The sequence below is a fragment of the Hippoglossus hippoglossus genome, chromosome 7 (assembly GCF_009819705.1).
Source record: "Hippoglossus hippoglossus isolate fHipHip1 chromosome 7, fHipHip1.pri, whole genome shotgun sequence".
NCBI classification, from domain to species: domain Eukaryota; kingdom Metazoa; phylum Chordata; class Actinopteri; order Pleuronectiformes; family Pleuronectidae; genus Hippoglossus; species Hippoglossus hippoglossus.
This window is the reverse complement of record NC_047157.1, coordinates 23898720-23912912: the sequence shown is the minus strand read 5'-3', so window position 1 is coordinate 23912912 and position 14193 is coordinate 23898720. Positions and strand designations below refer to the sequence as shown.

Genomic DNA, 14193 nt, shown 5'->3' with positions numbered 1-14193 from the left:
CACACACACACACACGCACCACTGCAAAGACACACACCACTGCAAAGACTGCGTCATCCTCTTCTGTTTAACTGTCACTTCCCCTCTCACCCCTGGCTGGTAGCCACGAGGATCTTAGTGGAATTTCTTGTTTCACTTTCAAACATCAGCTGTCCTTTTCATGTGAATGTGTTTTTATTTTTTCAGATGCATTTTTTGTTTCAATAAAATCCTTGTCAGCGCTTGATAACCAACCACTGAGCTTCAAAAATATTATACTGTAGAAAAACTGTCAAATTGTAACAAATCCGGTGTTGCATAGATTGCATCATCAACTCAATTTTCAGTATTTGACGTCTGTATGTGCTTTTGTTTCTATTTTTCCATCCACAGGTCTATGGAGGTATGAGGGGGATGAAGGGTCTGGTGTACGAGACCTCTGTTTTGGATCCTGATGAGGTCGGTATTAAAACAAGGCCGATAAATGTTTTCAGATTCAAACTTCTGGCTCGGGTTGATGTAATTCACATAGTGTCTCCCAGTGAGCACGGAGAAGTCTTCTTTTATCCAACTGTGAAATATATATCTGTCACAGTTCCATGAAGATGTAAATCAAGATTGTTGTGAAAGGTCTGTGAAATGTAAAAAGAAAACACTATTAGCTGATGTATTGATATTGAATTTCTTACCCAGCAAATATTTGAGTATCAGCTTTGATGTATTATTCATTCTGCTGAGAGTCAAAGTAGAAAGCTTCATGATTGTAGACAATCTTCAAGTGGCTATAATTTAAACTTTTGGTTTAAATTGGCTGTTAGAGACCAGGCTACGTCATAGGCACTATACTTGATTGCTTTCTTACTGAAGCTGAGAGCTTTCAGTGGCAGAGCTGCTTTGTTCATATATCTGATTAGCAGGCCGCCACATGAATCAATAATCCAATAATCAATCATCCATATTCATTGGTAGAACTAGAGCTCATGTTGACAGCTTGACCACACTCACTTTTCACAGCCAAGTTTTTTGTTTCCTCTCCATTGATAAACAGGGCATCCGTTTTCGGGGCTATAGCATTCCAGAGTGTCAGCAGTTGCTGCCTAAAGCTCCAGGAGGTGAGGAGCCGCTGCCCGAGGGCCTCTTCTGGCTGTTGATCACTGGGCAGGTGCCCACCGAGGAGCAGGTAAGCTTGAGAGCAGTGCTGAAGCTGCTAAGTTCATCGTACTTATGAGTCATAATGAGGGAGGACTAGGCAGTCGTTCACTTCTCTGTCAGTGCTGGTATCTCAGACACATCTCAGAAACTCCACACTGGTTTAGCGGCATATAGGGCTGTGGCGGTACTTGCTTACTGCAATACCACGGTCATGTGATGCCTATGATGGGATTGAGCTCATTACCGTCCTAACAGCAGGTGATGGGCAGACACCCAGGGAGCCATGGGCGGCTCCACTGTCCGTGTGAGAGTGTGCACGGCCTGGCCACAGCGCCACTAAGCCCTGGGCAGACACCCAGGGAGCCATGCACAGCTCCAAAGCTAATTCTGCTGTGTCTCTATCATTCACGCTGGGCACTGCCAAACTGAGCGCGCCCCACCAGCTCCTCCTGCTCTTGGGCTGCAACAACTAATCGATTATTAAAAAAAAAAAAGCTGGTAACCAATTTATTAATCAATTTGTCAGGTCTGATATCAAGAGGGCAGTAAACCAGCCAATCTCGTGCCTCGTTTAGCTCACGTGACGATGCTGTCCTCTCTGAAATAATTTGTTTTTAAAACTGGCAGAGACAAACATTGCTCTCCACACAGTGGAGACGGCTGATGAATGCGCAAACAGCTCTGAAGAAAGATTTTACTCATTGAAGAAAAGTGTCAATCATTATGTGGTAATTAGTGTTGAAACAAATCGTTTAAACTGTTGTGAGTCAGTGAGAAAAAATGCAGTCTGTACTTTAAATAAGCATTTTGTTGCTGCCAGCCATGTCCTGGAAGAGTGATGTAAAGAAAACCCAGCTCATAAGCATTAATCTCTCTGGCCGACACTTCACTGAATCAATAGCATTCATATCTTTACCTTATTTGATCTGACGTATTATTTAATGCATCTGTTATTTAGTGAATCAGCGAAGGAGGATAACTTAAGACCATCATCTGCAACAGTTCTGCAGATCAATATTTGCTGGCAAAGTAAAGTTACTGTACTAAATGTGCGTGTGTCTGTAGCACACCTTTTCATAAAGCAGAAAAATCTAGTCTTTCAGGTCCCTCACTTTTATATTGTGTGATTCTTTTACTCCAGGTGAGCTGGGTGTCCAAAGAGTGGGCGAAGAGAGCAGCACTTCCCTCTCACGTCGTCACCATGCTGGACAACTTCCCCACAAACCTGCACCCCATGTCTCAGTTCAGTGCTGCCATCACAGCTCTGAACAGCGAGAGCGGCTTTGCACGGGCTTACTCTGAGGGCGTCCACAAGACCAAGTACTGGGAGGTGAGTTCACATCTATTTCATGTCATCTGAAATCGTACAGGCTCTGTACCAGGGATGGAAATATTCATCTGTTGTTTCTGAGTAAAATATCTTTATGAATAAAAAGACTGCTGTTTAATTTGGTACTTTTACATGGCCTCTCTTAGTTTGTTTATGAAGACACCATGGACTTGATCGCCAAGCTGCCCTGCATTGCTGCCAAGATCTATCGCAACCTGTACCGCGAAGGCAGCAGTATCGGAGCCATCGACTCCAACCTGGACTGGTCCCACAACTTCACCAACATGCTGGGCTACAGTGACACCCAGTTCACTGAGCTAATGAGACTCTACCTCACCATCCACAGGTGCCACTTTCTATTGGATTCTATTGTTATGTCTGAGGGGTTATGCTTCGTTTCTAGTCGAACTCAAATCAAAGATTGAATGTAGACGGTGCAGTGTGCAAGAAGAACAACTTGAGTTTTGTAATTTAATGGATGTTGGCGTAATGTTAATTTAAAGCTTATTCTTTTTTTTTTTATGTTACAGTGATCATGAAGGAGGCAATGTCAGTGCCCACACCAGCCACTTGGTGGGCAGTGCTCTGTCTGACCCCTACCTGTCCTTCAGCGCCGCCATGAATGGTCTGGCTGGGCCTCTGCACGGTCTGGCCAATCAGGTTTGTACAAAGCTAATTTCCAGTTTTACTCACACGTGGAAGATGCAGTTTTTTGTTTTCCTTGCATCCGAATTTGACATTAAGTGTTTTTCCTATAAGACATTTTCCCATGCCACTGTTGGAGAGGCACAGCTGCTACTAATACATCTAATTGACTGAATTCCACTCGGCTGCTACAGTCTCAGGGTCCTGGTCTCGTCCGAGCTGGCCCCTGCCACACTGACATGAATTACTGAGACTAGGGCTGCGTGATATGACTTCAAATCAGTATCACGATTATAATTAAACATTTACCTTGATTACGATTAATGAACAATTATTTTATGTAATTTTCTTTAATGTAATTTGCATTGCCTTCATGTTACAGGAGGTGCTGGTGTGGCTGACTGCTCTGCAGAAGGAGATGGGAGGAGAGGTGTCTGATGAGCAGATGAGGGATTACATCTGGAACACACTCAAGTCTGGAAGGGTAAAAAAAAACACTTCTCTTACATGACCAGTTGTGGTTATTTGAAATACTACTATAATACTGGATGAACTTTATAACACCACATCCATCAGGCTTGGGTTTGATATATATATATATATATTATTTTTATACACTATCTAGTCTTTCATACTCAATGTAGCTTGTCTTTTCTTAATGTTAAACAAGATATGATTAAAGCATTCTCTAAAAGATTCACTGTACAGGGGAAATTCTGTCTGTTTCGCACTTAACACAATAAGAACAAATACAATAAAAATAGTAGTTGGATGTTGGCACAGCTCTAATGTTTAGGAAATGTCTCCTCTCTCTGGGCTGCAGGTGGTGCCAGGCTATGGTCATGCTGTCCTGAGGAAGACGGACCCACGTTACGCCTGCCAGCGTGAATTTGCCCTGAAGCATCTGCCCAACGACCCCATGTTCAAGTTGGTTGCCCAGCTTTACAAGATTGTCCCCAATGTGCTGCTGGAGCAGGGTAAGGCCAAGAACCCCTGGCCCAACGTGGACGCTCACAGTGGAGTGCTGCTGCAGGTGAGACCCAAATGATCCCTACAATCGTGTAAATGTCCTGTTCTGGTTCCAAATACAAATCCTGACATGGTCTCTCTTCCCCCCCCCCTGTGTATAGTACTATGGAATGACTGAGATGAATTACTACACGGTGCTCTTTGGTGTGTCCCGAGCCCTCGGCGTGCTGGCTCAGCTGGTGTGGAGTAGAGCCTTGGGCTTCCCCTTGGAGCGCCCCAAGTCCATGAGCACGGATGGACTGATGGGACTGGTGGGAGTCAAGTCAGGCTGAAGAACCACCTGAAAGGAGCCGGGGGTTAGTGTAAAGGGTGGGAGGAGGTGGAAATATCAAAAAAGGCAGCCATAAGTTGACCCCCTGTCATTTCCAACCCCAGGGATTCAACGGGATTCAAAGAGACAGTACGCTTTTAATGTCATTTCACAAAAGAAGGGCCTTTTTTAAATCGTCTCACAGTTAGTGTTTGAGTGTATTTAGTTAACCCCTGAGAGGTTTCCCCCACCGTCTCCATATTTGGAACACGTAAGGTGAAGGCTTCAGTCACATGTAACCCATAGTCGGCTCAAATTATGTACTATTCTAAGTCTGCTAGCATTGCTAAGATTTTCCCCTTTGCAGTGCCCACGCATTTGTCCTTGAGCACCTCGTGGGTCTGAACTATGAATAGGCAGTGGCATTCAAAGGGAATTGTGGGAGTGAATTACACTTCGTTTATATTTGTTCAAAAGTTAAAATACCTGACTCAACCTTTTGTTGCTTCTGGCTAATGCAGTGATTTGTTTTAGAGGACGTCCCAAAGAAAAATCTGTTCCCCCCCCCCCCAAAATACGACTCAACTTAGTTTTTCCTTCTATGCAATGTTCCCAGACGTCATCCCAGCCAGTCTATTAGCACGTTTCACTCCCGTATATGAACACTCCAGTTTAGACAAAAAGGTCCTCACAAGTAAAGTTAACAAGCTGTACGAGATAAACCTGGGCTGGTTGATAAGCTCATGGCCTAAGGATGGAGGAGTCAATTTCAAGACCTAGCGCATTTAAAACATGCGAATCCCTTCTTTGTGGTCAACGATCTCCAGCGTGGTGGCGGTGACCGGCCTCCCAGGCTCCTTGCCACGCTTCACCAGGATGTAAGAAGGGGCCACCTCCCGGGGTGTGACCACCATGTCCTCCAGGACCTCTTTAGGTGACAGGCTCTTAAGACGAGGTAGTGTTTGACTGCACAATTGCTGATGGGCAATTTTCAATCAGCCAAAAAAGAATCGCCGGAAATGTTGATAGCTTCAAACTTTTGTGTATAATCTCTCAAAGAACTAAACCGCTCGTGCATCTAACCAGAGCTGTACGACTCATCTCCTTCCACCTTAGGCCACGGACATATCAACCCCCCCAGCCAACCTTCAAAAACAGCAATATCAGTTTAAAGATACTGCCCCTTTAAATCTTCACGTCTCCCCTCTTTCACCAACTGTAGTGTTTTTTTCTTTTTAATCATGACCTGTATTTCCCTCTATGATCAAAATGACTGTCTCGTCCGTTTCCATAGAAAAGCTTTCGTCGTTTTTAACGGGTCTCTGCTCAAATGGACCCTGATAGAGAATTCAGAATAATGTACAGTAGTCATGATGATAAAGTTCTGAGCAGAGGGTGTTGTAATTGACGGCCTGTCGTAAATCCTTAAGAGCAAGCTTGACTGAATAGTGGGATCTGGGGACTTTGGTTAAGGTCCCGTCTTATCTGAGTGTATGTTTGTTAAATCCCCACAGGAGAGCGCTTTAAACATCAAATACTCCAAAATGAGCACTTGCTTGATAGGATTTCCTTATTCGTAGACGTAGACCCCCCCCCCCCCAGGTTGATTGTATCCAGGTTTTTTTGGTGTTGAATATGTATAAAACTATAATCTTTGGGTTCTCATTTTGTGGTTTTATTTATACTTTGTGTACATAGGTATATATATGTATATGTATAGCTTGAATGTATGAGCTCGATCACATGCTTGTAATAGCCACAAAGATTACCATAGTTGATCCACAGTGTCCTTCAGTGTCACTGTGAAAACTTAACAACGAACAAAAAGAAACTGCAGCTATCTTGTATGCATATAATTTCTCGCCTAGCTCAGGGGGCCGAGCCGGTGCTGTTTATTTCAATAATTTCCACTTCAGTGTTTCAAGCTTGCTCTTAAGCTCTGGGTTTGTCAGCACTCCATTTTTTTTTTTGTAGTATAAGTTCTTGGATCCTTTTTAATTTCCTTCCCCCTCAAACTACTCATGCTGCGTGTTAGTCAGTAGCTCGTTCAGATGCGTGAGTCTCTTTGCCGCCATCCTCTCGGCTTCATCAGGTGTGTTAAGTGTTTGATCGTGGTGTTCTTCCGTGTGTTGGCTCGTTGCAGAGATGACGTTATTTTGATCGTAGAGGAGCATATAGAGGTTGTACATGATAACGGTGAATTCACAGCGGATGGATTCATGAAGAGAAACACTATGGGGGATGGGGCTGGATGGGTCAAATGGGAGAGAAAAGCTTGAAGAGCAAATATTGGAAAACCTGACAAAAAATGAAAAATAAAGGTTTTTATTAACACTTGTTTGGTCTGATTTTCTTTCATTGGCTGTTATGTAATGAAGGTGGTTTTCACAGAGGACGTTCTGACAGGTCACGGCAGGAAAAGCTGTAGATGATTAAACTAAAAACGGCTGAAGTTAATGTAGCTGGTTTTATTTGAGGTTTCTTGTGTAAGCTCACAGTCGACATGAATGTGAACAGGAACACAGGTGCTCTTTTCTGTGATAATCACTGTACAGGATGTAATCATATTACTCAGGTCTTCCTCAGTGATAAAGTAGAGCTGGAGAGTCAGTGTCACGTCCACTCAGTCGACGGAGGAACTTCAATCTGGATTTATCTGTAACCTGATCAGTCAAACTTTATTTAGCCGTCAAACTAATCAATGCAAACAAACAATGTTAAAAATGTATTAAAAATTACATTTGGATGAAAAGACTAATTCATACCAAAACAATAAGCAGAGAAGACAACAGTACAACCAAGTTGAAAAATAAAATCTATATATTAAACACTAAGATGTTATAAACAATAGATTTTTAGAACTTAAATAATGTTAAAATACACAAATAATAAAACTACATAAAAGACAGACTAAATAGGTGTTTTAATTTACTTTGAAAAATGAAATTGTCCGATCCTCTGAGGTGATCGTTTCACAGTCGCCTTAAATCCAATCAAGCTGCAGCAGGTTTCCCACACTCAAACGTATCAACTCCCAAAATATGTTTGGTATTTTATCCCCTGGCAAATCAGCAAGTCTCACAATGTTAAAAGAAAGTGAAAAAAACAAACTGCACCAAAAGGTAATGGGTCCTTTCCGGAGGTTTTCCAGGTTTTGTGGACATCTGTGAATTTATCAGTAGTTTTTGTGTACCGCTGATTAAAAAACAAACAAAGGGACGGGGGTGGAAACATAACCTCATTAGCCGAGGTAGTTACACTCTAGCTCTATGAAATTGTTCATTCTCACATGTTCTTTTGTTGAGACACAGCCTTGGACGACTGCATTTTAGAAACAAGATTTTACAAAGCTCCACCCAGAGAGAAGCTGTTTATACAAGTTCCTCTCTGGACAAATGCTGCAGGACTTCAACTTGAATTTGTGTTTCTTCAGTTCTTATCTTTTAACTGTGGTCAGATTATTCTGGTGACTTGTGCTTGGACGTAATAAATGCGATCGACAGGATCAAGGAAGAAGATGGTCCGAACAGCCACCTCTCCTATGTGCTGTTATTAATAACTGGCCCACATACCACCACCCCACTCTGGTTTCTTTCCAGTCAGCTACCTTTTGGAGAGCTGTGTCCAACCCTCCTTCTGCCTACGTGCACTTGGTAGCAACAAGACCAGGGATTGCTTAAGAAGCTGCTGTGGCACAGGATCCTCATGTAAATGTATTAAAACACAACTCGGGGACAAAGGTCGCTGCAGGTGAAGAGCACCGACACAGAGGAGTCGTGCTGCAGAGCAAAATGCACATTATTTAAAAAACTGCGCACACAAAAAAGAGTTATACCTGCTTTTTTATTTAAATAATGCTTTAAAATACACCCACAGTATTTTTCAGATACATTTTCAATATATTCTATCGTAGGAACTCCCCAGTCTGTGATAGTGATGATCTACACCTGTTTACATACAAGTCCGCCACCATTAGACCAAGGCTCATTCATTCACCTGCAGTTTGACAAGCTCATGTGGAAACACAAGGGATGAAACAATCACCGGCCTTGTGATACAATGTCAGTCAGTTTGTTCCATTTAATCTTTAATTAACATATTTACTGTGATCATCAAATGCAAACATCCACAGTCCCCACATTTCGTGTGTGTGAAACAAACGATGTTTTGTCCCGACTGAACTTTGGGGTCAACTATCATCATTTTTATTGATATTGTCAATATAAAACTGGATGAAATGACTTTAGTATGTGCATCTGTACTTTTGGAACATTTCCAGCACATTTTAACAGAACCGCGATAGTTTGGGTCGATGTAATCGTGATACAAAATGTTCACACCTTTTCATCTGTAGGAAATTCATGTTTGTTACCATCATGTCCTAAAATATTTACATCCACCAAGGAGGTTATGTTTTCACCCCTGTCCGAGTGTCTGTTTGTGAACAAGATTACACAAAAGCAACTGGACGGATTTCCATGAAAATTGGTGGAGGGATGCAAATGGGGTCAGAGAAGAACCCATTCAATTTGGGGGCGAATCCAGGATTAGTAGTATAAATTGGAGCAGCTTCAAATTAAGGGGACTGTTGGGTCTTGGTGAAGGTTTACACGGTGCCGAGTGCCATTTTCATTTCCCTTGTTTCTGACTCAGAGTATTGGCATCTACGATCAAAAGACCTGGCATGAAATCCAGTCTGGGTGCAGCAACATTAACACACAGAGACTTTAGGTGGAGATGAATGAAGCCTGATCACTGCATAGCAAACATGTCAATATGATATAAAATAGACGTAATCCTTTTTTATTGCTTTAAAATATAACACAGCATTTAAACATCTTTTTAAGAAGTACAACTATTTCTCTTTTTTTTTTAAACGTAACAGTGATTCACAGGCCCACTTGGATTTAAAACTCTTCATGCACTGATGATTAAATATCTCTTCATTTCTAAATCACAGAGAAAATGAAAGCAGATCAAGTTCGAAGCCAAAACCCAGATGTGAAAACGCCGAACCCCAGTTCAGCTCTGTTGGGAGAATAAGACTTGTAGCATGTGGACAAAGTGACCTGTCTATTACGAGGAAGGTCACACAACAGATGACTTCCTCCTTTGACCTTTGGCAACCTGAACGTGGCAGTCACCTCTCAAATATGGCAAATACAATCAGTTTAACTTCAGAGCCCTTTATCGTGGAATAAAGCAACGGGGCTACTTCAATGTGAAACTTAAATCCCAACAAAATGAAGTTGTGACCTTGACACATACACACTAGACACATGTCTAATAGTTCCCTCTTAGTTACATCCATGCATCAGAATAAATATAAATAAAAGCCTTTTAAAAATAAGCATTAAACCCACAGATGATGATAAATGATAATGGTTTATTCTACAGCCCACCAGTGGATTCTTTTATTCTAACAATGTACACAACAGGAGTAACGTCCTTCTGATGACCTTCAGAAGATGGACCACAAAACACAGAAAGCAGAGAAGGGAAACTTTTACAAAAAGTCTCGTACAAATGGTTTGTTTTCACTGCAGTGTGATTATTATATCATCAGATTACTACTTACTTTTTTATTATGTATGAGCTTAACTTGCAAACCCACACTATATACAGGTATTTATCAAATATAAAGTTGTTCTTGTTGTAATCCCATTTACAGTATTTCAGTTCTTTCCAGCTTCTTAGTGGAATTATTCAGGTGCTCTAGTTTGTGCAAACTTTAACTGCCTCCACCACCTATTACCTAATACTCACTACTAGTGCCAGGCTGTAAAATAAGGCATTATTAAAATTGGCAGACCAAATCTCAATGTCCCAAAAAAACCAAAAAACAAGCATCACAGCACAACAGCCAAAGTTAAAGCTAATTTTTTTTCCCAAACTCAAGGTTAAATGAGGCCACAGCCAACTGATGAAGAGAACTTTTCCTTTTTCCCTTCGCAAAATGTTGGACTTCGTTGATTTCGTCTCAACAAACAGTGACGACACTGAACGTCCCAAACACGGAACCTTTCTTTTGAATCCCAATAAAACAATACAAGTTTGCATTTAGCCACTGACGGACTAATTTTTTTTTTAAGTTCGCTACTATATGTCAGGATATTTTAAAACTCCCCATTTGAATTAAAAACAAGTGGCAAAGGCAAAGAATGTGTTTCCCTATTAGAGTATAATCAGCTGATTAAAGTGCTGAAGTTAAAGTATTGGACACGTTTTGAATTAAAGTGTCAGCGTGACAAGTATCCGTGAGGTCACAGTGAACTGTAAGACTCGAGCTGGAGTCTGGATCAAATCAAACTTTCTGAACCTTCAATGAAAAATATAAATTAAATGGTGTTTTGTTCAGTGTCACTGTTTCTTCTAAAATATACGTTGCCTTTCTTCCATTGCTAACGTGACGTTGCAATGATCGACTGCTTTGTTTACATAAACACAGTATGTAACTGCCATGGAGCCAGAGCGATGCGAGTTCCCTCTGCTAAACAAGGAACCGTTCAGTGGAGGTAGACAGAACGTGGACGAGGAGGATGGAAATGAGCGAGAATCTGTTGAGGCTGCAATAACAAGAATGATTAATATTCCAACACAATGCTTACAACAGTGGGATGTCTAACGTCTCCGGGAGCCGCCGGGATGTCAAGGCAGCGGCAGAGACTTGGAGTTGGAGGGTGAGGTGACTATGCAGCATCATGCGGGTTTGTGGGGACAGAGGGAATAAAGGTTGGTGTCGTTTAAGGCCGGATGGAAACGTGGAGCTGATGAGATCACGTCTGATGCACCTCGTGAAACATCAACTCCCGCGGGATTCGAGTCTCTGGGCCGTACAGCTTGCAGGCTCGCCGCTCGAACGCGGTGACATTTTGCTTTACGACCTCGTCGAAGAAGATGGTGGCTAACTGGGAGTGCAGCAGTGAGCGGAACTCGAAGGATATCTGTGGAAGACACAAAGTTCATTATCAATAACAACAAAAGGGTTGATTCGTTCAAAACAACATTCAGTGGGGTCCAATCATCTAAAAAGGTTTTGGACTCCACTGTATAAAGGCTTATTAGCTTTCTTATCAGAAGGTACATGAGAAGATCTTTACCAAATTCATGTTTGTGTGATAAATATAACAATACAACCTCAGACAGCTAGCTTAGCATAACCTAAAGAGTGAAAACAGTGGGAACACGCTAGCCTAGGATGTCTTTATGCTAAGCGTTTGCCGTTTCTTAGTTCTTGTACTTGAGAGTTGTATCAATCAAGTGCATAAATTCTCCCAAAATGTCAAACTATGGCTTTGATCAAGGTAATTACAATAAAATGCATCAGAGGGTCGATAATGTGATAATAAAGCTACTTACAGAAAAGTCTACGGTGCAGGTGCGAGGGTAACCGGGAATGCCAGGACTGAAACGCCATATTGTCTCCAGGTGATTGAAGAGCTTTCCATCTGTGCACACTGCCTACAATCAACCGAAAGAAAAACTCTGTGAGCAGAAACGCAACAATTCACTTTGCTGTCAGGTAGCTACTGACATTTATTTTGTATTTCAGCAATCTTAAAAATGATTTCCATACATAAAATCAGACGTGTATTGTCATTCACAGGACTCACAGTAGCTGCTCACACTTACTTTGACTAGATGAGGCCGGACACAAGTGATCATAGATGTGTATTTCTCCACCACGGGAGGGAATCCCACTTCAAGGTGAGCTTTGCAGTGGCCTGCTCTTTTCATGATGGTCTGGGACTTCTTACACCAGGGCACAAAGAGCTTGTACTCGTCAACATTAGCCACTACATCATACATTTCCTGCATAGAAAACCTAAGAGAGCAAGTATTCCAATGTTAAGGTCTTCAAAAAAAAAAAAACAATATGACAAAGTTGTAAGTTATTAATATCAAAGTAGATGAATTACCCAATTATCCTACGCTCGGAGTACTCCTTCCTCTTGTTGGTGAAGCTGATGAAGGTTCTACTTTGGGGAACGGTTGTCATCGTGTCCCACTCCTGAAGGCAAAGTGCTCTGGGAGTTCTGGTCATCAAAATGCCGCATGACGACAGGTGTCTGAAAGAGTAAGACAAACATGGCCTGTAAGCCACATTCTGGAAAGAGGGCAACCGAACACAGCCACAGTGCAACAACAACAAAAAAAAACATCCACCACATCCCAGTTCCCAGCTACTAGAGTCAATGAGTGCAGGGATAATGTGCTGGAGCAGGACGGAAGGTCTCTGTGTGGAGAGTGTACTGGTGTTTTCCCAGTGGGGCAGGTCCTCTTATGTGAATAGAAAAACACACATGTATTGTAACATCAACTCACACTTGTTTCACCACATAACAGTTTCACGAGTTACCCGTGGAATCTGGACAAATGTTTGGTCACTACTGGCTGAGACTTTGAGACATGGATTGGTAATACAGCCATAAATCAATATCACACTGTTACAGGGTAGTTGTGCAATTACAACTCTTATCACAATAAGTCAAATATTTTAGTTTACTAAGCTTTTTTTGTAAAGTACACCATTTGTTTAACGACAATTTTCAAAATGTATTCAGTGATGTGTGGTTTTGATCAAAGCTAAACAAGGAATGAATGTTGTAAATGTGTGTTATTTTGTCGGTGGTCTCAGTTACACTTCTGTCCGTCCTGGGGGACGATCCCTCACACGTCGCTCTCTCTGAGGTTTCTACATTTTTTGGGGGGAGGGTGGGGGGGGGGGTGGGGGGGGGTAGTTTTTCCTTACTCTTGTTGCGGGTGAAGAACAGAGGATGTCGTACCTTGTTAAGATCTATGAGACAAATTGTGATTTGTGAATATGGGCTATACAAATAAAGATTGATTGGTTGATTGACTTGGAAGTGAATCTTACTGAATCAGGAATTGTGCATGGATTTTGGACATATAATTATTTCCCTGTGTGTAAACTGTGGCCCCCTGGATGGCCCCTGATTAAGAAAAATCCTAAATCCACCCCTGCCACACACCTGACTCTCTTCTTTTGTGTGTTTTACACCCTGTGTTGTGTCAGTCAGCCTCAATTACCCAGTATTGTGTCGCCAACACTGGTTGATGCAGCATTTGAAGGATTTTAAAAAGGTACTTAAGGTTCATGGCAGGTACCCCAGGATTAAACCTGCCATTCACACACACGACTCCATCCCATCGTGTCCACATGAGCCGGTGTCGGGTCCCACATGACAACAAACTGCGGCTCTCACCTGATGTTCTGTCGCAGGCATCCTCTGGGCGCCGCTGCACGACAGGAGCGGGGCGAACCCACCGCGGCGATCTGGAGGAAGTCGCTGAACGTCCGCACGCCCATGGGCAACCGCCGGGCAGCGGCCGTGGCTGCCATCACAGCAGCCTCCGCCGGTCAAGGAGGGCAAGATCCCGGGTGCGAGAGGCTGAGCCCGGGGGGTGTCCGCTCCGAGACGAGGGGCCGGTGGGAGTCGAGGTTTGTTAGTCCGAGTATTAAACAAAACAACACAACCCACACGTCGCGTCTGCGCAGCTTCAAGAACGAAACCAGTTCGCCCGAGCTACGCCTCCGTCGTCCGCTAACGTTAGCGAACACTAGCTAGCACAGCGTTAGCTCGCGGGACAAACGCGACGCACAAAGCCGCGTTCCTCTGCGCCGTGTGCGACAACTCACATCACTCGCACGTGTCCGGCCACGGAGTCGAGAGAAGACGTGGATCCATGGAGCGGGTTTCGGTTCAGGTTGAGGTGAAACGCGGCTCCGCAGCCTGCGACCTTCCGCCGAGACACTGAACACCGGTGGGACAAACTGTTCCTTTCT

General features: G+C 42.9%; 2 protein-coding genes across 4 annotated transcripts in view; one reads left to right on the top strand and one right to left on the bottom strand.

Moving 5' to 3' along the window:
- The window catches only part of cs (citrate synthase), a 10558-nt gene extending 3836 nt beyond the window's left edge, over nucleotides 1-6722 (top strand). The window contains exons 4-12 of one of the 2 annotated variants that reach the window (XR_004614453.1): nucleotides 373-438; nucleotides 1028-1159; nucleotides 2273-2461; nucleotides 2608-2807; nucleotides 2992-3121; nucleotides 3489-3590; nucleotides 3930-4139; nucleotides 4237-5428; nucleotides 5472-6722. Coding sequence is in view for 1 of the 2 variants with exons in the window: in XM_034590900.1 (XP_034446791.1) it covers nucleotides 373-438; nucleotides 1028-1159; nucleotides 2273-2461; nucleotides 2608-2807; nucleotides 2992-3121; nucleotides 3489-3590; nucleotides 3930-4139; nucleotides 4237-4407 (1200 nt within the window). In the remaining variant the exon portion in view is untranslated. Of the gene's footprint in view, nucleotides 1-372; nucleotides 439-1027; nucleotides 1160-2272; nucleotides 2462-2607; nucleotides 2808-2991; nucleotides 3122-3488; nucleotides 3591-3929; nucleotides 4140-4236 lie in introns of both variants that reach the window. The other variant, XM_034590900.1, reaches the window with a different exon arrangement.
- The window catches only part of si:dkey-190g6.2 (coenzyme Q-binding protein COQ10 homolog A, mitochondrial), a 22520-nt gene extending 8327 nt beyond the window's left edge, over nucleotides 1-14193 (bottom strand). The window contains exons 1-6 of one of the 2 annotated variants that reach the window (XR_004614454.1): nucleotides 13613-14188; nucleotides 12305-12454; nucleotides 12018-12210; nucleotides 11745-11846; nucleotides 10462-11329; nucleotides 2132-2135 (exon numbers count right to left, since the gene is read on the bottom strand). Coding sequence is in view for 1 of the 2 variants with exons in the window: in XM_034590901.1 (XP_034446792.1) it covers nucleotides 11162-11329; nucleotides 11745-11846; nucleotides 12018-12210; nucleotides 12305-12454; nucleotides 13613-13749 (750 nt within the window). In the remaining variant the exon portion in view is untranslated. Of the gene's footprint in view, nucleotides 1-2131; nucleotides 2136-8217; nucleotides 11330-11744; nucleotides 11847-12017; nucleotides 12211-12304; nucleotides 12455-13612 lie in introns of those variants that run through there. The other variant, XM_034590901.1, reaches the window with a different exon arrangement.